Consider the following 25,294-nt stretch of genomic DNA (forward strand, 5'->3'; position numbering starts at 1 on the left):
AAATTAAAGCGGAAGCTGCAGGCTGCGCGCAAGTCTACACCATAAATCTACGCCCCAGATGGTTGGGCCAGACGGTCTCATGGGTAACGTAGTTTTAGCTCTGGCTGGGCCCGCGTGAGTCTCCTCCGCCTCCTCCAGGTCGAAGTAGTTGTAAGCGGGAGCTAGAGAAAAAGAAGAACGGGGCGCAGAGGGGCTTCTTGAAGCCGTACGGTGCAGGTGATGCCCGGCAGTTGAAGCCCGCGAGCGGGGGGGGGGGTGAGGAGGAGGAGGAGGAGGAGGAGAAAGAGAAGAGTAAAGGGAAAGACGAGCCGCGCGTGCGCAGAAACAAGCTGTACTGGCGGCAGCGGTAACAGCGGCGGCAGCGGCCGCGCTGGCGAGTGAAGTTGGGTGAAGGCGCTGCCGATAAAATGGTAGGTGGGGGGGGGGGATTGGGGGGATTTCCCCCACCTGGAACGAACCCCCTCCGCGCGCTCGGGGAAGGAGACGGGGAGAGCGGTGAGGCCAGGATCCTCCTGCGGGATGAGCAGGGTCTCCTCCGCCCGCGAGCAAAGGGCAGAGTGGCGGGCGCTCTTCTACTCCGGGCGCCCCCTCCCCGCCCGCCGCGTCATGGGGAGCTCGCGAGGGAGGGAGGGAGGGAGGGGGCAACGGGCGCGCAGGCTGCGAGAGAGTTGCGCAGGGAGCCTCCGCGGACGCAACGCGGCGGCAGGAGGGACGGGAGGGCTCCGCGGTTGCGTGGGGAAGGAGCTCCGGGCCGGGCAGGGAAAGCGCCGCCACCCTCGCCACGTACCTTTCCCTTTTTTGGGCAGGGGAGAAGGTGGCAGGTGGCTGCTGGCCGACCCTGCTCCGGGTTCCCCTGGCCCAAGCTTTGTCTTCCTTTCGCTTTTTATAGACCGGCCGAGGGGCCCCATCTCCTGTGGATGCCCCCCGAGATCTTCACCTGTTCTCTCAGGAGCTGGCTTAAAAGGAAAGCCTGTAGGCCCGGGGAAAGCCCCCCAAGGGAGGAAGGAGCCCACTCTCTCTCTCTCTCTCTCTCTTTCGGGGATTGCACTTTCCCTTCTCCTTTCACACGGTGAAATAGTTCCTTCGCTATTCCAGTCCCCAACCCTCTCCTTGCCCCCCCCCCCGCCACTTTTCTTTCCCTGACATCCCTTTCGGTGAGTGTCTTCTTTGATGGAGAACAAAATTTAAAAGAAGATCCCTAGTTGGGAGCAAAAACCCATTTGAACACCTGAAATTGCAACTCCCTCTCCTTTTTTAAACGTACCATTCTGGTTTCTTGCAAGCCGTTTTGATAAGCCCCGTTTTCACCCAAAAGAGAATTAGGAAACCTAGAGTAAATAAGAAATCGTGCATTCTTAAGTGAAAATAGAACTTAAAAGAATTAAATATTAAGTTTGCGTGGCAAATACAGAAATTAGGGTCTTCATTTTATTACGATGTCTTTTTTTAACACACTTGTATCAAGATTGCTGCTTTTATGCAATTTATTTAGACTCAGAAATGAAGAATCATAGTTGTGCAGGCCAAATTATGCTTGAAACTTGTTCATTTTCTTAACTAAAATGATTTGTTTGTAGAGGGGCATTCTTTGTTGAAGAGTCTTAAAGTGTGTAATAAATCTTAGGGATATTTTAGGTCCCTGTTAATTGTTCAGAAATGCCATCAAAACCTACATAGAAATGTTGTATAAAATTATACATTGACATTATTTTATCTTGGCTGTGTTTTTATAGGGCATATTTAAAAAGTGTTACTTTTATAATGTAAAGCAATATTTATGAAGGGCTTACTCCTGAAATTGCTTTTTTTTACTTGCAGCACCACTTATATGGCAACTAATGTGTAATCCTCTGCATGACTATTTAAAATAAGGCACAAGTAATTGTGTATAATTTTCAGCTTTAAACTTCTTAATCTATCACAGTATAATCACATATTCATATTATATTAAGAATGGGATACTTTTGGTCATTTATTGTAGGGTTACTGGTATCATTGTAAAGATTCTTTCACTGAATGATTTATGCATTTAATGGAAAGCCACTATGTAAAAAGTTATGTCTTTTTACATGGAAAACTAGAGGCATAAAGTTAAGACTGAAATGAATTGCCCTCAGATTTTTAATTTGTGTGTTGAAAATATTTAGGTTCAGTTAATTTTTCAGTTTTCAAAAGAAAATTGTCTTTTACTGTAATGAAATAAGATATATTTATTTTTTCTGAAATGAAATGTTATTACTCCAAAAAAAGAATACAATATTTTTTAAAGACAGGCGATTTTAGTAAAATTCTGAAACAAACATCTGGATTAGCTTCATTGGCTTTCCTGCTTCTTTTGCATCCCAAAGCATAAGCTTAAATCGGCTCAGAAGGACAAGGTCCGCCAGTTTATGGCAGTTACCCAGGCTGGTGAAAGGACTGCTATATACTGCTTAATGCAGAATGAGTGGAAACTAGAAGTGGCAACAGACAACTACTTCCAGAATCCAGACTTGTACTACAAAGAATCCATGAAAATTTCAATAGACAGAAAGAAATTAGAACAATTGTATAACAGGTACAAAGGTAAGGTTTACTTCTTCACTTTTTCCTTTGAGCTTGATTTCCACTTCAGTTTACACCTTCAGGGGAAAAAAGGGCTACAGTTCTAGTATATTTACTAAGAAGTAAGCCCTACTGAACATAGTGGGACTTAGTAAGCATGAACAGTATCAAACTATAAACATGAGTACAGTGATACTATTCTGTGTGTATATGTGTATGTGTGTTTAGATAGTATAATTTATTAAATGTAAAGCTTTCTCTTAAAAAAAAATCTAAAGTTTTAATTTAAAATATATAAACATCTGGGCACTAATGCAGATAGTCCTCGACTTACGACCACAAATGAGTTCCAAAATTATATTATTGTATTCCATCTCCTAGACCAGGGCTTTTCAACTGGTGGTACGCATACCACTGGTGTGTAGTTCAGCACCTGGCAAGTAGTACGCATAGGACGGGTTGAAAAGCCCTGTAAAAAAAAAAGTATAAAAGTGGATGAGGTGAAGCGGCGGCAGCACCGCACAGGCCTGTGGGAGAGTCAGCCGGAGCTGCGTGAGGTATCACCGGGACTCTGCTGAGAGTCCAGGATCGGTGCGCACTGCTCCAGCTGATCGGTGGCAGCCTTGTGGGTGGCAGGCAGCCGCACGCAGTCTTAGGGCAGAGATTCAGCTGGAGCTGCCTGAGGTTTGCCTGGGTTCTGCTGAGGGGCTCAGGAGAAAGAGATGCCGGCAGTGCTAACTCCCAAGAATGAGGGGCTCAGAGGCAGCTACAAGCAGGGGAGGCAGGGGGGGCGGCAAAGAAAGGAAATCAGACCTGATTGACAGAGAGCATAGTAATCCTGCCCCTACTCCGCAGAGGGCAGATCCCCATCATCCCCAGCCCGGTGGGGGTCTTCCTGCCCCACCATTGCAGACAAAGGGGGGCTCCGGTGAAGAGGAGGAAGAAAGTTTAAGCAAGCTTAGCAACCGGAGTCGAAATCCCCCCCAAAACAAATATGCTTCGTGGGTAACCTCCCAGCACGACAGAAGTGACCAAAACCTGCTGCATCCATCCAGCAGACAGGGGAATAAAAACCAAACACACACACCCCGCTGCCAATCCTCAACAGAAATTCTCACGACAACGTCCCATTTTATGACTTTTCTTGCCACATTTATTAAGTGAATCACTGCAATTGTTAAATTAGTAACAGAGTTCTTAAGTGAATCTGGTTTCCCCATTGACTTTGCTTGTCAGAAGGTTGCAAAAGGGGATCACATGACTCCGGGACACTGCGACCATCATAAATATGAATCAGTTGCCAAGCATCTGAATATAAATCACAAGACCCTGGGGATGTTGCAATTGTCATAAGTGTGAAAAATGGTCATAAGTCACTTTTTTCAGTGCCGTTGTAACTTCGAACAGTCACTAAGCAAACTGTTGTAAGTCGAGGACTTATCATTTTTTTCCTTTTTTTGGGGTCATTAAGTTTTTGACACCTTGCTAGGTGACTGGTGGTACTCAAATATTGCCATATCCTAAAAGTGGTACAATCTGTGAAAAGTTTGAAAATCACTGTCCTAGACCACCTGCTTGAACTACAAGCATAAATTGGATTGTCCTGAAAATGTGAATGCAGTTTAAACTTGTTACACCATTTTTATTGAATATTCCCAAAGATGCAATTTCCATACGAGTATTTTAGTTAAGATTGAGCAGTATGTTCCACTGAAATCACTGCTGAAAGAGTTAATGTACAGCATTCACTAGACTAGATCCATCAAGGAGTGCCTACTCCTATTTATAATGTTTCTTAATTTAGGTAAGGACAAATATATTTGTTAATAAGTATTCTCTTTTAAAGATCTAATCCAGGTAAAACATTGAATAATTTCTTATATGGATGTTCTGAAATATAGAATTATGTTCAACTATAAGAATGTCTCAGAGGTTGGAAGCTTTATTGAAACTCCTTTGTTAATTCTGCTTTTGAATTCCTATTGCTGCAAACATTTTAGAAAATAATTCAGTTATCTCAGAGACAGTAAAGTGGTTACAAGGAATAAATCATAAATGGAATTGTTATATTTTTAAACTATATGCTGATCATGGATTATAGTAAATTATTGGATTGGTGGGGTGATTATAATCCAATCAATTTTTCTCTGCCCTGTCTATTTCACAGGATTGTGACAATGAAATGAGAGGTAACCATACTTAGGATTCTAAGCTCCATTGAAGAGATCATAAATAGGATGAATGAATAACAAAATATTTTGAATACTCCTTTAGCTATATTGTATATTAATACACATGCATATTTCTGGATAACCATTCAAATACCTAGTTTTCTAAAAAAAAAAAGGTTCAGTCTTCAATTCAGAAGTTCTTGTTTGTACGATTGTACTTTGCCCATAGTGCTGCATATAGTCTTCATACCTAACAGAGGTCATTGCTGTTATCTTAATTCTTGAATATATTCCCTTGTTTCCTTGCACCATTAAAAAAAATCAAATCCACAAATATAATTATTTCCAAATATAGTTTATCTCTTCCCTTGCAATTGATTGATTTCTGTGCTAAACAAATTTTCTTTATTCAACAAGGGTATTTGTTAAAAACCTAAGAGAAGTGTGATTTGTTTATTACTGACATACAGTTCAATGAATTTTTCAATGGCCTGAATATAAAGAAAAAAAAGGAGACAAAAATGTACCTGTCTTATTGAATATTTATAGCTGTTTCACTGTTGAACTGTTCTTTATTTCCTTTAAAAAAATTTTCTGGGGGTATTCTATAGCTTTTTAGAAAGTCAGTAAAACAAGAAAATGGGTTACTTTTTCAATTTCACTGCAGCCTCAGGTTAGTGAGGGGATGTTAAATTCATGATTATTTCATTTCCATTTCTCGGACATCCCTCAGTTATTTGGCAATTCAGCTATACATTTTGTGACACAAAATAATTTTATTACATTTATTTTTTAATCCTTGTATAGCTGCTGAGGATAAATGATCAATTATGAGTTTTCTATGTTTAGTCCTATCAGTATTTTTCATATTCAAATGAGGGGGGTAGAGGTTGTCCTTGACTTACAACAGTTAATTTAGTGATCATTCGAAGTTACCAGAACACTGGAAAAAAAAGTAACTTATGACCATTTTTCACATAATCATTTCAGCATCCCCATGGTCACGTGATCAAAATTCAAATGCTTGGCAACTGATTCATATTTATGATGATGGCAGCATCCCAGGGTCATGTGATCATCTTTTGCAATTTTCTGACAAAGTCAATGGGGAAGCCAGATTCATTTAACAACCATGTTACTAACTTAACAACTGCAGTGATTCATTTAACAACTGTGGTAAGAAAGGTCACAAAAAGGTCATTTTATGTCTTGCTTAGCAACAGAAATTTGGGGCTCAATTGTGGTTGTAAGTCGAGGACTATCTGTATATAAAAAGTGGAAAAAAGATTACTTATGTTACACACTTACGGTAGTTATCTTTTTGAGTTAGTCATAATCCTTGTTTGTGATTTTAGTTCTTTTCCATAAAACTGGGTTTCCAAGTATATTTCTGAGGAAATAAATCATAAAGGCTGCATTTTATTTAATTTTTATCAAACATCTAAGAACAAGCTTCTTTTGGCTTTCCTCCCTCTGTATTTCCTTCCATGTATATTATATCTGCTCTGGAAAGTCCTGTAACTCTGAAATTGATTTGAAGATGCAATAACGGGGAAGGGATGAATATTAATTTCCACTGGTGGGTAATCTTAAATCTCCAATGAGAAGATAAAAGTAATGATAATGTATTTATTAGTATTTATAAATTTAGTTTTTTGGTAAGGTATATTTTTTAAAAAAGCATTAATGTCAAACTTCATAAAGGCACTTCATATAGGTCTGTGCTTGTTGGTGAAGGATTGAAAAGGACAATGGTGGACTGTAGGAAAGTTGTGCTATTCGGTGATTTTTGTGAACAGAAAATGAAAACAAATTAGTCTCAATGTCTGCCAAAGCTAACAGTACTGCCAAAGCAATCCTGGGTTTTTTTTCAGTTTGTTGTAATAGTTAAGGTGTTAGCCTAGACATCAGGACACTGTGAGTTCTAGTCTCACTTTAGGCATGAAAGTTGGCTGGTGATTTGCTCTCTCTTGAGACAACCTACTTCACAGGCTTTTGTGGAGAAAATAAGACAAAGGAGTATTATGTATATTCACCACCTTGAGTTACTTATAAAGTAATGAAAGCAGGATAAAAATCAAATAGATAGATAGACAGACAGACAGACAGATAAATGTAAACTTGTTTTTAAAGCTAAAACTCTACCTTAAATATGTGCTACACAGGTATGCACCTTTAATGATTCAAGGCCCTTTGACATTGTCCAATGTAGGTTTTTACAAAATCCTTTGTTATTTCTCAAGTACTTTAATACTCACCCGAAACTTTCTCAAGTACTTTAATACTCACCCGAAATATTCTCATTAGAGGCACATTTGCTTAATCTCCTACTAGCTTAAACTTTTGTTTAGCACTGATTCATTGGCCCTATTAATTCTCTTTGAAAACATTTATCAAGGTAGGAAATAAAAATTGTAATTGGTCTTTTCTTTTCTGTTTCTAGATTTAGAGCTAAATTTGAAATCTGTAAAGGAATTTTTGGCATTGCATGGCAGAAGGATTTGGGTATTAATTGTAGCCAATTCTCAGTGCTGGTTCCAACACAAGCTATTTATTCAGTCTTATTTGACCAATATGCTGAATGGCTTTTTCTTTGCCTCATTTCAACACTTTATCCTCTATAGTATCAGGTTAGAAATGTACAGCAGGATTCCATTCACCAAAAGAAACTGTCTTTGTGGTCTGAATGAACCTAAGACCCTAAGTTATAAATCTTTCCCATTTCTACAAGAATTTGGTTGTAGATATACCTTTAACATATCCTAGCAAAAATGAAATCTGTTATGAGGGAGAGATGGTTCTTTCTTACTCTCAGATCACAATGTTTCTATTACCAATAAAATTACTAAGTAGTTACCTACAGCAGTTTTTATAAAAAGGCGTAAATGACCTAATCTTGGAGTAGTGACATTATTAAATTGTATGTTGTAATTTAGTTTATTCTCATAAATTTTACATTGTATATTTTCTTACTTAATCTAGTTTATTAACGTTTTTTACATCGTAAGTTTTTAAGTCACATATGACTGACATGGTTTTTATCTTGCTGGTCATTGAGCATAAATAATATGTGTAGAGGTTTACCCTTAACTAATGCTTTGATGCAATTGTGAGTGTATTATTTTAACAACACTGATTTCTCAGAGCATTGCAAATGGTTTTCTTTGCATTTCCAAGCCATCTCCTGTCAATTACATCTTACATTCTTTAAAACATCCGCGCCATAGAATTGTTGTTTAGCATGGGAGTGGAATACTTGAAAATGTTGTTAAGACCTTTTCCTATAAGGATATGGGTACTCCGATTTTTTTGAAACAAAAGTTAGTCAGGCACATTCTGCCTTACCCAGATATCTAATATTTAACAGAATGCTTTATTTCCTTTGCCCTAAATAAGTACCTTTCGAGCTTTACATGGTTATCAGCACTTCAAGCACAGAGAGAGAAGTGCAAGTGATTAGTGGTGATGGAAATGGCTTCCCCCAAAGATGCATATAAGAAATAGTTAAAATAATTGATATTGGAATAGCTATAGCTTGAAACTTCTTCTTGCTAATTTCAGCTGCAGTACAGGTAGTGCTCAAATTATGACCACCAATGAGCCCAAAATTTCTGTTGCTAAGCGAGATAGTTGTTAAGTGAGTTTTGACCCATTTTATGAGCTTCCTTACCACAATTGCTAAATGGATCATTGCAGTTATTACATTAGTAACATGGTTCTTAAATAAATTTGGATTTCCCATTGACTTTGATTGTTAGAAGATCACAAAAAGTGATCACATTACCCTTCAGTCGTCATAAATATGATCGAGTTGCCAAGCATCTGAATTTTTATCATGTGTCCATGAGGTTGCTGAAGCAGTCGTAAATGTGAAAAACTCTCATAATTCACTTGTTTCAGTGTGTTACAACTTTGATCAGTCACTAAACAAAGGGTTGTAAGTTGAGGACCATCTGTAGTTAGGTTAAGCATGTGGTTAAAGAACAAGTATCACCTTTTTTACCTATATGCCACATAAAAGGAGGAAGGCACAATATGTAAACTGAAGCAGAAATACTTTCTAAAGGTTTAGCTATTTTCTCTGGGAGAATAGAACTTTTATTTTTGTTTTTATTTTTAGCTGGGAACAGGGTGGATTTGATTTAAATCAAGCCTATTTAAATCATGATTTAAATCACTAGTAAAAAGGCTTGATTTAAATCAACTCAATTTAAATAATAATTTTTAAAGAGCAACTGTCATCTCTGTCCCACAGTGGCTCCTCCTTTGACCCACTGTTGACTCCCCAACAGTCCCATTCACTTTAATGGGACGGCTGGTAATGCAGCAGTGACACAACAAGGTTAGGGACATGGCGGGCAACAGGTGAGTAGATGCCCGCTAACAGGCGCTGCTGTGATGGATCTGAAATGACAGGTGCTCTTTAAATGTAAGGACTCATTCTTGCTGGTAGTTAGAATCCTTAGTATTATTTGCAAACAAAATGAAGGTTTCCTATTTAGAATAATAAGCTGTCAGGTTAGTAAAACAGCAATATCAGAACCGATTTTAGGTTAATGGGTTAATCATACATAGTTGAAAAACTACTCAAATTCTTTTATTTAACTAAAACACTTAGAGCCTGGTATAGATGCATCTCTCTTCAAACAATCATACAGTTTGTAATGTACATAGATTTGCAAAACAATGGGATAAACGAATATTCCTGAACTTTGTTTTATGATTTATCTCATGGTTACTGTGAAATTGTGTGAATGCATCAATGCAGTGCATGTTATCTCAGCTTGAAGAGGTTGGATTCATTGAGTTTACCAAAAATGTAAATATTGCAGAGTATACAGCCCTATGCTACGTAACTAAGCTCCATTTCATGCCGAATAAACTAAATTATTAATGTATCTTAAATAGAAAACTATATTTAGATAGATTTTTACTCCTAAAGCATTTTATTAAAATAAATTTGATAAAAATAAAAAAAAACTGATTTTTTAATTTTTTTTAAAAAAATCGATTATTATCCACTCTGGATGGGAAATTGATTTGACAATCTCTGGCAGCATTCTTTACAAGGCTCTACTTGGGATAAACAAATAATATTTCAGAAGTGTAGCATGTGCAAAGAGGTGTCTTTTTTTAGCTGCTGATGTCTAAAGAATGATGGTGTGATATGAAGAAACAGAAGTCTGCCTATCAACCCACTAGAGACCTATGTTGCTTAAAATAGCAGGAACTTTTTGTTGAAATAATAGGGGTTAACAATTTCAGCAACAGTGATTCTAAACCCTAATCAGTCTCAAATTTTTTACTTTTCACCTCAGCAAAATGTACTCTATATTTCTCATATAAATTTACTTGCTCATATTGGAAGAAAACCACAGTGTTGTTAAGACCATGTGTTTTTATGTTTGACGGTTGTGCTTTAAATATCAATACTGTTGCTATAATTACTACAATTTTAAATAAAATGAACCTTTCTATATACAGTATACAAAATTGCCATTAACTCCTTTTTTGACCTGATTTATATGATTATATTTTTTAGGTAGTAAAAGAGTTGAAACTATAAAGTTATAGTTTTAAAAATCAGAATAACATTGTGTGATTATGAAAAGGCTACACATCTTTAATGTAAAATGTAACATAACATCCTGTTTTGTTTTTTGTTTTCAAATACAGACCCACAGGATGACAATAAAATTGGCATTGATGGAATTCAGCAATTTTGTGATGATTTAAGTCTGGACCCTGCTAGTATCAGTGTTTTGGTCATAGCATGGAAATTCCGGGCAGCCACTCAGTGTGAATTCAGTAAAAAAGAATTTGTAGATGGCATGATGGAGCTGGGGTAAGTATAACAGTTTTTATCAGAATTCCATTTTTTTCAATATCAAAATAGTTTATATCAAAACTGATTTTGTCAAATTGGTTAAAAATTCAATTATTTGAAATATACAAAGAATTATGCAGGTATCTGAAGCATGCTTGTGGCATTAAAATGTAACAGTAACTTACCTAATTCGTTATGCAAGGACTATAAAAATGTTTTGACATAAGCCTATGGTGCATAAATACCTTAAAATTTATAAGAATAATCCAGTTCCTCAGTTCTGAATTTATTCCCATCCACAAACCATATTTTGCATTCAGTTGGAGCGCTTTCTAAATAACTGACTCACTATTTCTTTCAACTGAAAACTAATTTATTTATTTAAAGTGGTCTTGCTGAAGGCAGGCAGTTCTGGGAGCAGCAGTCTTTCTATTTGAGGAGATTAAAACACAAATATTGTGGGATACTATTAATATATGTTTAATTGATTTCAGTGACAACTGGTTACAGATAGTCTCAGCTTAAAATGATTCCTCCCAAAGCTATATTTTTTAAATTATAATGTCCATTTGCCATTTGGTCATAGAATCACATTTTGAGCACTTGGCAGCTGGTTTAACTTTGTGACTGTTTGCAGTGATTTGCAGTCATGTGACCATGATTTGTAGTATGTTTTTTTCAGTTTCTGGCATTTGATTCTGGTTTGCAGCAAAAAAATATCCATTGAGGAAAATTGATTTGCTTAGCAACAGCAGTGTTTACTTAAGAATTATAGTGTTTGTTAAATTACCACCACAAAAAATGTCAAATAATCAGGTAGGCACATCATGCCTTGACTTACAACTGCAATGTCTTATAATTCCGGGCTCAATTAATTTGGGGACTATCTGTATTCTTGGTATGTATTCAGCCCTGACTCTCAACTCTGATTTAGACATTATTATAGCTATAGTTTAAAAGGGTAATATTAATTAAGGGTAATTAATGAATTACTAAATTAATTATGTGTTCAACATATGGATTAAGATGACTAAAATGCCTGGAAAAATAAAAATGTCATTGGCTCTAACCCCCCCCCCCCCCCAAAAAAAGTTAGTACCAAGTATAATTCACTCAGAATACTTTTCCAGAGATGAGTCTTCCACTGAAAAGGCCCATTCCCAAGTATCTGCTGTAGACATCTTGGCCTATAAGGCATCCAAAGCAAAGTCCCTGAAGATGATCTCAGATGATGGATGGGAACATACAATTAATACTGTTATTTCAGGCATTAAGATCCCAAACTATGAAAACTTATACAAATTTTTACTAATACCTTGAATTACGAGCAAACTGGAGCTGCCAATAACCATGTAAGATAAGTTTACTTTCATACTTTAGTGCTAATTCCAATTCATACCCTGGCTGAACTATTTAATACTAATTGTAGTTTTTGGCCCACCTTGAAGATTAGTCTCATATAAAACACACAGTAATTTACATAAAACATTATCAGGGCATAAATTAGCACAGGCAAACTGTCTGTGTCAAAATAGCACTACAACTCACCCAGATTGATATAGATTTTTTTTAAATTAGGAAGAATGCAATCTCTTTTAAAATAGGCTGTACATTACTCATCTAGACAAATAAACCATCTACCAATAGCATCTCTATGTCTTGACTGAGCTTTCTTGACTGTCACCCAATTACTTTGACCAAGTACAGCATTTTGTTTCTTCACTGGATTTTATGAAAACAAGAATGTTGTACATCAGCAACATAGTAATATTTTACTCTAAATTTCTGAATGACCTCGCTGAACAGATTAATGCAGATGTTAAACCTTAGGGAAGATAAAAGGGAATTCAGAAGGCTATACTTATTCAGATCTAGATCTGAATTTTTTCATCATAGTCTTTATGACTGAAGGCCCGCTCCTTCACTGATGAAGTTCAAGTTTATTAAAAAAAACATAAAAAGAGATTGGAATGAAAGGTATCAAACAAACGTTACTTCTAAAATGCAAATGCGCTACAGTATGACAAAATATCTCTTAAGTAGCTTATAACCTCCACCCAAATACTCCCATCTTGCCAGATGTAATAAGCTATAGTAGCTAAAGTCAAGTGAGGAGGTAAATCTCTATCAAGCATTTTGTCATCAGAATTTAACAAATGAAAGTCATAAAAAAAGACTTTTATAAATTGAACTGTCAGAAATGCTGAGTCTTAAGTATATGTATAATTGATTTTATCCTCAAAGCCAGCACACCACATTGTATTATCAAGGATTCTGTGAAACTTTATGCTGAGCCATTCTTAGTAATGCCCAAAGCACGCAGAGAAATTCTGGTTCTTTACCTCCATCCCTGCCATATAGTAGTCTTTAATAATGAGCTCTTACTAGTATTTAATCAAATTTTGATTTTTTTTTTAACTTCTATATATAACTGCCTTCCAAATTGCTTATTGTGTCAACTGCATAAGTCACATCTGCATTTACAGAATAATCAAGACCTTTGACAGGAGCATCCATCATATTAGCTAAAAGATCTAGAGTTTTCTGGAATCCATTGAGATCTATTCATTCCAAGGAGGATTATCCTGGTGTTTCCTCAGCGAAAGGAATAGTTGCTGTAACTCTAAATTTCAATGGGAAGTGGTTCTGCCACAGCAAGGGAACAGCTCCTCCAACTTCAGAGATCCAATCACCTTTCTAATGTCTGAAGAGGCCAAGGGATGTAAGATCATATACAGTGTAAATAGGGAGGCCAAGCAAATTTATAAGATTTGCCTGTGTTTTATTAAATATAATGAGACCTTTGTGCAGAGTTTGTCAGAATGTGCACAATATTAAAATTAATAAGTGTGCCAGAATATTGTATCATTTTTCCAAGAAATCTTATTAGTTCCTTGTACATAGAACAAGAAGCCACAATAAAATCTAAATTTGGAGAAGTAGAATTGTCCCAAATCAAGAAGAAATGAAATAGTTGTAATTGTCCTTATATCTTTTAATTGGTGTAATGCTCTAACATTTGTTATAAAAATGGTATTAAATTGAAATAAAAATGGACATGGATCATTGAACATTTACCAGACAGTGGATGAACGCAAAAAGTGACATGGTAGTACTACAATTACACATGCCCACTCAGGATGGAAAGGTGGATTTACAAAAATATATTGGTCCAAACTGCAGTACTATAGCAAAATACTAGATGAAATACAAGTATTTGTTGAAGTTATCATTTCAAATATCAGCACTATTCAGATGAATATGATGATAAAGCGAAAGTAATGTGTTTAATTTACACAGAAAATAGATTATATGAATGGCAAGATGGGAAGGGATGAGACATGGAATTAAAGTTGAAGGTCGAAACACTAACAGTTTGAAAGATAACATTAGTTTCTAGGGAACTTTCACTAGGGAAAGTGAAAAAATTGGCTAAATGTTAAATTTTAAGAAGATAGGAAATGACATCCACTGGACTAAATAAAGATTGATTGTCTCCATTAAACAATGCTCACTAAACAAAATCTTACATAATTAGAGAATATCATGTCAGCAAACTAGTAAAAACAATCATGCTTGAGAAAGTTGAACAAAGTAGCAGAAAAGAACAATAAATGTCATCAAGAAATAAGAGTGCCTTAAAAGACCCATAGATTCTCACTGATTGCGATGGCAGGTGTTTTTCCATAGTCACCATGGATTGTAGCTATGTTGATGTCACCTAACCAAATGGTTATACTTACCCGTTGTGTTTAAATAAAACCATAGCTGATTTAAATTTCCCAGCAAATGCTTAATTGTTGATCTTACACCTGTACAAAAAGCTGTAATTCAGTTACAATCCTAGGACAAGTAGTTTGTATACAGATCAGATATCTAATCCTCAACTTATGACCACAATTAGAACCAGAATTTCTGTTGCTAAGTAAGACAATTGTTAAGCGAGTTGTGCCCAATTTTACATCCTTTTGGCCACAATTGTTAAGTGAATCACTGTGGTTGTTACGTGAATCATGAGGTTGTTAAGCAAATCCTGATTCCCCCGTTGACTTTGCCAACTGGGAAGGTCACAAATGGTGATCCCATGACCCTGGGACACTGCAGCTGTCAATTGCCAAGTGACAGAATTTTGATCATGTGACCATGATCCTGCAATGGTTGTAAGTACAAGGACTGTTTGTTGTAAGTTGAGTACCTGTATAAGACAATACTGAACAAATATTATAAAATCTCAGTATGACTTGCTTGTGCACCTAAAAATAAAATACACTAATAATTAAATTTAAATAATATTAATGCTGTCACAAGGATGTGATTTTTGCCCACATTGCTTACTAGGAAGTCAGATGAATTTTCTTGTTTTTTGCTCACTAAAATTGGACTTTATCATTATCAGAAGTACAGTAAGTGGAGAATGGATAGCTGCCTATGGTGATTTTGTTATAAGATGATGATTTCTTAGTTAAGAATTACTGTTTTCAATTTTACATATATACTTGATCTACTTTATCTATTGGCAGAAAAATAGCATAAAACAATAGTTCAAGTTAAATTACAGTATGAGAATGTTAACATGGAAGTAGAGACTATTGTAGGAAACTAAGCTGAAGAGTGTGTTATACCTTTATCGTATTTATTGACCACATATAAATGCCCTTACACCATATTTTAATCCTGATAAGGGTAAAAGGCCTTTATTTTACTGCACTTATTATAGCTGCCTATTTGCAAAATCTATATGTAATAAAAATGAATATGTATTTTATGAATTATGCAGCACCAGCTAAATGAAATATTATGGAATAATATAAGTTTATTATATTAACATCAACTGAATTAGTCTTAAAATGGAACTATTTCTTGTATATTGCAATTTCCCATTTTTAAACAAATATTTTATAACTTTTATATTTATATTTCAAAATTCTAAAACAATATAATTGATACTGAATAAACTGAAAAGTAGCATCTTTTTACCAGGTGTGATACCACAGACAAGTTAAAAACACTTTTGCCAAGACTGGAACAAGAATTAAAGGATCCAATGAAGTTTAAAGATTTTTATCAGTTTACTTTTAACTTTGCTAAAAACCCTGGGCAAAAAGGTTTAGGTGAGTTTTTTTTTTAATTATTGTGTTTTCAATAAGAGATTTTATAATATGATTTAACAAAATGAAAGCTTAGGTGAGACTCACTTGTAAATTTTTTTAGGCGAGATATTAGGTTGGCAGGGAAGGCAACATTATTGTGATCCATGGCTAAGTGAATGGTTTAACTTACATGTTTTGAATAATAAATGTCACATTATTATTTTAAAAATAGACAAATATCTTGATAATGGAATAGTATATTACAGTTTTTTCTTAAGTAGAAATCAATATATTAGCCATTATCTTTACAATAATAGTTTTTAAAATCTCAGTTCTTACAGCTTTTGGCAATTCTGTCGAGTAGAATTTAGGATATTCAGTCAAAACATGTGGACTTTTATGATGTTCCAGAAACGAATTTCTTTTACAATATTCTTTCTCTTTCTGGTCTCTCATACTAAATTAGCATACATGTTGTATATAAATCTAAGTTGCTACATCTCAAAGACAAGTTTGTACATTTCAGCAGACTCTGGTGGCTTTTCTTTCTTTTTCTATATAAAAACATTTGTTTCAGTTTTTCATTCATTGGCCCCTTTAGCTAAGGCAATGATGGATAGGTTTATGGTCTGTAGGGCCCTTGGTGCTGTGAGCTTGGTTGTTTTCTTGCAGACATTTCATTATCAAATTAGGTAACATTATCAATGCTAGAAGAGTGGGATTTGCTCTTATTTTATATACTAATAGCTTGCCCTATCTGTTAGTGGGGGTGGTCTTGGTGGTTGTTTACCTGTTCCCTTGTTTGTCTGGGTTGGTAGTTCTTGATCGGGGTATTATTTGCTTCTTGATTATTGAGTATTAATCTTCGTGTTAATCTCTGCTCACCTGGGTGTTGATTGCTGATGAGGTGTTTTGGTCTTTTTTGTTTCCTTTTTGTTTATTGTTTCTTTTGAATGGTATGTAGATGTTGTTTATTTCTATGTGCCTGTTGATGGCTGATTTGTCTATGTACCAAACTTAGGAACTCTTTGGCGTTTTTGGACTTGGCTTCACAGTTCCCAAGTTAAATTATGATTAAGTCTGATCATATGTTGTGAAATTAAGGAGTTTTCATTATGTCTTCTAACTGCTAGTTGGTGTTAATGGGTGAGCTTGGCTAGTCTTCTGTCTATTTGTCCTACATAGTCTTTGCCCTGTGGGTTGTAGTTGACTCCTGCTTTTCCTTCTGGGGCTGTTGGTTCTTTTGGTTTACTTAGGATGTTTTGGAGGACTTTAGTTGATTTGTATGCTACTATGATGCCATATGGTTGGAATAGTTTAATTTTTATCTTTTCTTTGCACATTTATGAATTAAATGTGTTTAAATATTAAATGTTTAGAGGCTGTGTTAAATGTTTCAGTTTTCCAGGACCTTAAACTGTGCATCCTGTGTTAAGGCAACTAACTGTGTTCTAGTTCTTATATATTATTATATATAAATGGTTATATTTGATAAAAGAAATATATCATAGACAGATTAAGCAAAGTTGGAATCCAGTTGGACTGCACATGGATAAAGCTAGTCTGGTTTAGAATTTCTTTCTATTTAATGTGTACAAACATGGCATTAGAAACAGTAGTTATGACAGAAATTGGAGCTAACTTTCAAAATTCAGATCCTCTCTTAAAATAATCTAATGCACCAAAGGAATGCTAGCCTTATCTTTTAGAGACATATACGGATTGTGAATGCCATGCAAAAGATAGCACATGCTATCCTGGGAAGGAAATATTTCAAGTTTACACTGAACATGCATTTATATACAAAACAAATTACGGTATTGTTGTCATATTTGTTGTTTGTCACAACAAAATGTGATAAGAAAAGACTATAGTTAGTAGGTATTTTTGAGAAAGCAGTATGATAATCAAATATAATACAAACCCACTTTTGTAATCTTATTTTGGGGGATTTTTAGCTGCTTGGAATTGACTTGGTAAATTAGGAAGAATTGTCACTCATGGCAAATGAGCATTGCTCTTAGATTCATTCTCATGGTTTTATTCCACTAAATACTTAAATATCACAGTTACTTAAGTTAAAATTAAAATTGATTTGGCATACCACTTTTGTAGATTGCTTCAAGAAAGTCTACTCTAGAATTTAGAAGTTGCTTAGAGTTTTTGGAATTCATTGGTTAAAGAAAAGCATATCATGTTATATATAATATTGTAGCTACCATTGTTTACCTTGTAAACAAATGATATATCAAGTGAAATGAGTACAGTATAGTCATCGTGCATGAACAATTTTCAAGGAGGACAATCATTTGTAGATTTACAAGACAAATGGTTACAATGTCATAGTGCAATAAAGGTATTTCCTTAGTGTGGTACCTCAGCACATATCTAATATTTTACCATAGACGCCATTAAGCTTTGACCATACTATTTTAGGGACTGGATGATCCTTAGAAATGTATGCAGACAGTTGCATAGTGATGGTTGCCAAAACTATTTTTCCCCCGTTTATAAACAAAAGAAAAATTTACTGTCCAGTATATGTAAAGGAAACAGTTATTCCTGTTATGTCCATTTTTCATTGTAGACCCGATTCAGATTTAAAACGCCTGGTTTAATATGCCATGCTTTAAGCCCATGTTGTCATATCTATTTGGCTGCTCATTCCTTAAGCTGAAAGTTTATGTAGCTTTTGATTTTGACTTAAGTTTGGAATAAATATGCAAATTGAACTTATGTTTTGTCTGAGATATTTAAAGTATCAAAATATGGAGAAAAGATGGGCATATCTGTACAAGGCTCCATGCTTATTCACAATACACTATAATTTATTAAAACAAAAACATTCTCAAATTTGTCCTGTCTTTGGTTGGCATGTTATTTGATAATGCATTTAATTTAAAAAAAAAATTCAAGCAAGTATGTACTATTAAAATTTTCAGCTGTTCCACTGATTTGTTTTTATTGGTATGGGCTATCTATCTATCTATAATTTATTTATTTATTAAATTTATATTCTGCCTTTCATTCAGGAGCTTATTGTCAATGTAATTTCTATTCAGAGACACAGATATTAGTACTCAAATGTCTATTCTGTTTTGTGCATACTTTCCACTGATTGAGTTGGGGGCAAAAAGCTGTCTCAATAGGTATAGTTTTATTTTTTTTTAATGAAGGATTATATATTGTCAACTTCCAGTGGAGGCATGGCAAGCTAAACACATCTCTGTGGAGAGTGAAGATAACAAGCACGGCAAAGACCAAAGAACCGGTGAGTAGACCAGTTCTTTGGAACCTGTCCAGATAAGAAGAAGACCGGAGATCACTCAAATGTGATTTGGATGGTTTGTCCTTGTGAGGACACTGCAAGATAGTGGTCTCTAATAGATCTGAGTGCCAGGAAACAAAGGAATTAATCATCAAGCTCACACGCACCAGCTGGCACCTTTAAGGACACTAAATTTGCTAAACTAACTTCTAATCATATGTGGAAATTGCTTATTTAAATATCTTCAGTCTAAAAATCACCTGGTGAGTTTATTTCTAAACAAATCAAAAATTAACTCAATTTGAAATAAATGGATTTTTGTGAGAACCAGAATTTTGACTATTTCCAGTCATAACAAAGATAAGAGACCTTTTGATTTAAATTGGACACCAGAGGGGACAAATGTTCCGGGGGGAAAAAAGAAAAAAAACTTGCCTTTAAGATTGTGATTTACAAAAAGATACAAAATACTATACCAATTGAAATATTAGAGATATTTGAAGTATGGGGCCAGAAATTAGTAGCGACAATATCAGTAACAATGTTTGCTTCTAAGGATTGAGTTGGCCTAAAAGATGTTGATGAAGGAATGACACATGTGAAAAAAAAGTTTGATGTAGTAATACTGGAATCAGAAATAGTGGATTTAAAAAGTGTGAATTACAAAACAGACAAAAGATGCAAATTGGAAATACAAATGATAGGAAAAGTGTGGATTACAAATCAGACAAGAGATGCAAATTGGAAATACAAATGATAGGAAAAGTGTGGATTATAAAATATAAAGAACAACCCTGATAATGACTTTTTATTGAATATACAAAAGAAGCTAGTTAAGGTTTTGAAAAATCAAAAGGGAAATACAAAAAACAAACCTGGATAATGACTTTCCGCTGGATTTACAAAACAGATCTATGAAAGCCTCGAAGAAGTCTTTGGGATAGGAAAAAGACATATAACATTTGAATGAATCAAAGATCAAGATTGTTGCAAGTAGAAGATGGAATATAAAGCTGGTTTTTTTGATCAAGGTTAAAATAAAGCTCTGGTTTATTTTTTATAAAGCTCTGGTTAACTGCAATGGACTTTTTGCTGACCCCAGAACTGCAAAGTTGATGATTTATGGTTTTGCATATAGAAGGGATAGATTATGGGAAGAAGAAATACATATTTGTAAATTTATAGGGAGGTGATAAGTTATCAAATTTGTTTTTCCTTCTGATGAAGATTGGAAGTCACTTCTTTTTACATATTTCTTTTTATATTTCTTTTTACTTCTTTCCTTTTTTCTGTTTTTCTTTTTTATTCACTTTTTATTTTTATTTTTGTGAGTTTAATTGATAATTGATTTTTCTATTGTATTTAAAAATCATTAATAGAAATTAAAAATACATTTTCAAGTAAGCTTCACTGCAATGTATGCATCTAGGGAAAATATTAGCATAAGTAAGAGTATGAAAATATTTGTCTCGTTTATATTGACAAATCCAAATTCTGTTTCCATAAAATTATTTTAATCTTAGGAATAATAAAGAATGATCTGGTTAATTCATGAAAGTACATGCAGAATAAATAAAGATTAGTATGTATATTTGTAAAAATATGCATTGTTTTGGTAATCTCTCCCCAGATTTCAGTTTGTGTACAGTAGAGATAGCTCAAAATAATGAGCAGTGCACTTGTATCAATGATAACCTCTGAGAAATACGTCTGATAAATTTCAATATAAGACTAGAACGCTGTGTAGTCTTTTACTCACATTCTTCTAAGTAAACATGCATTGGACTATTATGTAAAAAAGAAAGTTTTTAGTAGAATAGTTGGGGTACATTCTGAAAAATGAGATAAGACAGGAGAAAAACTATTCTGTGATAGTTGAAATAAATATGGTTATTCTCCATGTATTTAATAATTTCCTTTTCTGTCACATTCAACATTACAACTTGGGAGCTCGTAGTAAAAGACTGTAGTAAAAGGGTTGATAATTTGCATGAATAAGGTGAAATGTTGTTTGAGCTATAGTGTCATAACATAATAACAAGGAAGAGTGATGTTTTGTATATCACACATCTAATATACAGCATGGTAGGACAAACGAGGCCGTGAGACCTCATTAGACCCATTCCGTATTTACAGGCCTTATGCGTATTTATTTTTAAACCTTGAAATGGCTTAGAATTTGTACCGGCACAAACTGTGTTTTTTAAAAATGTAACTTAAAATCTATAGAACTACAGATAGTCCTTGACTTACAACCATTCACTTAGTGACTGTTTAAAGTTACATGGCACTAAAATATGAATTATGACAGTTTTTTACACTTACAACCGTTGCAGCATCCCCATAGTCACGTGATCAAAATTTGGATGGCAACTGGTTCATATTTATGATGATTTCAATACCCTGGGATCATGTGACCATGTGTTGCGACCTTCTGACAAGGAAAATCAATAGGGAAGCCAGATTCATTTCATCTGTTATTAAATTAACAACTTCAGTGATTCACTTAACAGCTGTGGCAAGAAAGGTTATAAAATAAGGCAAAACTCACTTAACTATCTTTCTTAGCATCATAAATTTTGTGCTCAATTGTGGTCGTAAGTCAAGGGATTACCTGTACTGAATTTTCTTGCCATATATAACATAAAACCACATATTTTCTTTCATACTTTTCTGCCTAGGTGGGGATATTGGAAACTCTAATAATGTGGATTATAAAATACATTTATGTCTTTCAGATCTAGAAATGGCAATTGCATATTGGAATTTAGTGTTATCAGGAAGATTTAAATTTTTAGATCTTTGGAATAAATTTTTATTGGTAAGTACCCTGCAGGAGTATTCCAAGTGTGTTTGTGCAAATTCTGAATAGGAATATAATAAATTTGTGTAACAGATCATATGGGAAGAAGGTTTGTGCATTAGAGTTTATTGATAGCAAATTGGGGGCAATTCACCAATGTGTCATCTGCATAATTACATAATTAAGATCATTTGCATCAGTTGTGCAAGCTGCTTTGAAAACTACATATTTTGTCCATTATTTCTGGGTCAATTTCAAAATAATGGATTTTGTCTATTACAAAATTCTTTTGATTGGGGTCCATAAAGTTGATGTTTTACAGTAATTTTACTGTAACTTGTAAAATTATTGCATCTTGATTTATTTTAGTCTCCTACTCTAATAATTCTGGTCAGTATCTTCTCAATAAAGATTTTACTAAATCTGTAAATCTAAATTGAATTGATAACTAGATTTGTTTTCTTACATAGGAGCATCATAAAAGATCAATCCCTAAGGATACTTGGAACCTACTTTTAGACTTTGGAAATATGATTGCAGATGATATGTCAAACTATGATGAAGAAGGTAAGTGATGTAGATATTCAGACTTAAATATTGTTTTGAAATATTGTCTTTAAAAATTCTACTTTTAATTATATACCCGATTAGCAATATTTGGAATGTAGTTATTAAGCGGGTTGGCAACCTTCTTCTCCATTGGAGCCAGAAGCCATGCTATTTTCACTGTTCCTCCTGTGCTGAGGTGAATGAGTGTCACCAAAATGGCTGTCGAAGGAGGTGGCAAACACTCCCTCCTTCTCTGTTACAGGTCAGGTAAATATATTTCTTTTTGGGACAATGGGCCAGATGATTATGGGTGGTAGATCACATCTTGCCTGTGGGTCATAGGTTGCTAGCTCTCACATAATCAGTCAGATTAATTTGGTTTCCATTATTTTAGTGACTTCCTATGAATACGAGTTAATTTTTATTTGTTTATAATTTTTATAAATTTTATTTTCTATTGTATGTATGTATGTATGTATTGCAAAGAATTGTCATTCTAAAATGTAGCTAATGTACACTGTATTTAAATTAGGTGTTAAAAGTCTTTTTTCAGATTATTGTTATATTTTCCCATGAAGAAGATGCTTTAATTTTATAGATTTAGATTTATAGGGCTGCCCATCTTGCCATAATGACTCTGGGGAGTTAGCAATAAATAAAAATACCATACAAACTAAAAAAATCATAATGACTATTAAGATAAAAACAAATCTAATCAAATAAAAATACCTCAGGGGCTCCAGGTAATTTCTTGATTCCCCCATGTGTGAGAACACATCAAAGTCTGTCAGGCTTTTTGGAAAGTCCAGCAGGATTGGGATCAATTTAATCTTGGTGGTTATGGTATTCCAAAGGGCAGGCAATGTGACAGAAAAACTACAAGTCCAAGAGAACCTTTAGATCACAGGCCTGGGCTTTCAAAGGGAGAGCCACCTCATCCAGAATCAAAGTTGGAGCTTTTAAAAAGGTTTATAATTTTTGAATAATGATTCTACCTTACTGGGATTCAGCTTGATCCTTTTTTGACCAGCCTCCAGTATCAGGACAGGACATCCACTGCATCTCTTGTGTAATCCAGCTGAGAGAGATATACTTGTGTTCATTAGAATTTTGATGGTATGTGTTCACAACCAACAAATGACTTCTAGCACTTTTACGTAGTTGCTAAATAATGTGAAGAAGAGGACTGAGCCCTCAGCCATTCTCTTCCCTATTCCTGTTGACTGGAATTGCCTGAGAAGAATAGAAATGGGGCAGTAATTGACTTTAGTGGTACAGATTACTATAAGATTAGATTGCTGTAAATATTCAGAGCCTTTATTCAAAATTGTTTAATTCGTCTTTAGGAGCGTGGCCAGTCCTAATAGATGATTTTGTGGAATACGCAAGACCAGTAGTCACAGGAGGAAAACGTAAAGTTTCCTAACCATGACTTCTCAGTGGACTAATTTTGCAGTCTGAACTGCATCGGGTAATGAAGACTTTTGGCCAATAACTGTGCACACACTGTCTCCGATTTCAAAAGTTGAGGTGGGATGCCACTGACAAAACAGAAATCGCTACTTCTGCTGCAAGAAAATGATGGCTGACTCATGGACACGGCAAGAAGAAATTCAAAAGATAGCCCAGGCTATCTGTAGGATACTGGCTTCAATTACTGTACTGGTTGTATTATATAGGATGTAGATTTTGCATGATTTTATACTTTGGAAAAGTTTAACTAGAGGCCATTTTAGTAAAATTTTAACAGCACAGCATGCCATTCAGTTCATAATACAGGGTGAACACCAGCAGTTACATAAATACAACTGTATTATATTGTACTTATATTAAAAGCAGTATTTGTGATATATAAATTAAATCTCTAAATCAAACATGTGGTATGTGGTATTTTTATATATGTCTAAAAGATGTTGAGAGAATACAATGCAATATTTATTGATTTATTTTCCTGATGCAGGATTCTGTGTTTATAAAAAAATTTATTACAACCTCCATTTAAAAAAAAAATGTTTTCCTCATTCCAATGCCAAATGAAGTTTGTACTCCTCATTCACACGATTTAATGGTTTGTTTGTGGAAAGCAATTTCCATACACCCAGATGCTTCTATTTCTCTTTTTTTTCTCTTCCTGGAGGTTAATTACAGTGAGAAAAAAAGACTTTTTTCAGGAACCAACTTTTGATGACAACTCTCTAAGGGACATCATTCTCATTGCCAGACTTAAGGAAGTTTTATCAGTCCTGCTTCTCTAACTGCTCTCCATAAGGAAGCATTGTTGGGGCACAAGCCAGAGCCCCCCTGCTTTGCTGTTTTCTGTCCCATTGCATATCACAGTGGTCCACTGCTACCTGCCCTTTCTCAGTCACTGCCTACTCAGGCCCTCTTCCTAGCAGCTTTCCTGCCTGCCCCCTGAGCACTTTCATTCCTTCCCTCTCCTTCTTAGGAAGTAAGACAGTTGTAAGAAGGATTCAGGGATGCCTCTTACTCCTACCTGCAGTTTGGGTAGCACTTTCTTGGAAAAACATGCCCTACTGTTTAGACGGCTTTCCCAAATAATAGACAAGATGGTTATTTTGGGATGCAGCCTGGATTATAATATTGTTATATCCAAAATTGACCATAGACAGCTCCATTAAAAGGGTGACTGCAGCAACATGGCTTTAAGCATCAGCAACCTTGGCATGTATTTAATAATAAAGAAGCCTTGATTATTTTAAATATACCGAGTGAAGTGCAGGCACATTTTAGCTCAAATTAAATTCTGCTGCTATCACTGTCTGCTTAATTTTCAACCAAAATTGAAGCTACTTAAAAATATCAGGCAGAAATAATTGTGCAAAATTATTTTGTGGTTTGTATTAAAGTATTCTCAGGGTGGTAAGCAACTTCTAAAGGACTAGTCAGAAAGAAATAGCATGTTGCCTACTAGTGGTTATTGACTCAGGATCCCGACCGAAAGTGAATTGCTTCTGTGCTAGCACTACCGTATGGCTTTCCTTTTGTCTGGCTTCAAATAATAAAAGGAATGGCAAATGTAAA

General features: G+C 35.0%; 1 protein-coding gene across 2 annotated transcripts; it reads left to right on the plus strand.

Moving 5' to 3' along the window:
- The first annotated feature begins 327 nt into the window (after positions 1–327).
- On the plus strand, positions 328–24,111 carry DCUN1D2 (defective in cullin neddylation 1 domain containing 2). Of its 2 annotated transcripts, XM_015819318.1 has the most exons (8): positions 328–410; positions 2,349–2,565; positions 10,392–10,560; positions 15,523–15,653; positions 18,832–18,903; positions 21,639–21,721; positions 22,174–22,270; positions 23,599–24,111. In XM_015819318.1, the coding sequence occupies exons 1-8, from the start codon at positions 408–410 to the stop codon at positions 23,676–23,678; spliced, it is 852 nt and encodes a 283-aa protein (XP_015674804.1). In that variant the 5' UTR covers positions 328–407; the 3' UTR covers positions 23,679–24,111. The 2 variants fall into 2 exon arrangements, with proteins under 2 accessions (XP_015674804.1, XP_015674805.1); XM_015819319.1 differs by lacking the exon at positions 18,832–18,903.
- Positions 24,112–25,294: the final 1,183 nt, after the last annotated feature.

This window comes from Protobothrops mucrosquamatus, unplaced genomic scaffold (assembly GCF_001527695.2).
Source record: "Protobothrops mucrosquamatus isolate PMUCROS unplaced genomic scaffold, P.Mucros_1.0 scaffold897, whole genome shotgun sequence".
NCBI classification, from domain to species: Eukaryota; Metazoa; Chordata; class Lepidosauria; order Squamata; family Viperidae; genus Protobothrops; species Protobothrops mucrosquamatus.

Bases quoted from the DNA above. Each gene is read 5' to 3' on its own strand.
- DCUN1D2 (XM_015819318.1), top strand. The intron at 15,654-18,831 runs GTGAGTTTTTTT...GTCAACTTCCAG, and splicing joins CCCTGGGCAAAAAGGTTTAG to TGGAGGCATGGCAAGCTAAA. The intron at 18,904-21,638 runs GTGAGTAGACCA...TATGTCTTTCAG, and splicing joins CGGCAAAGACCAAAGAACCG to ATCTAGAAATGGCAATTGCA.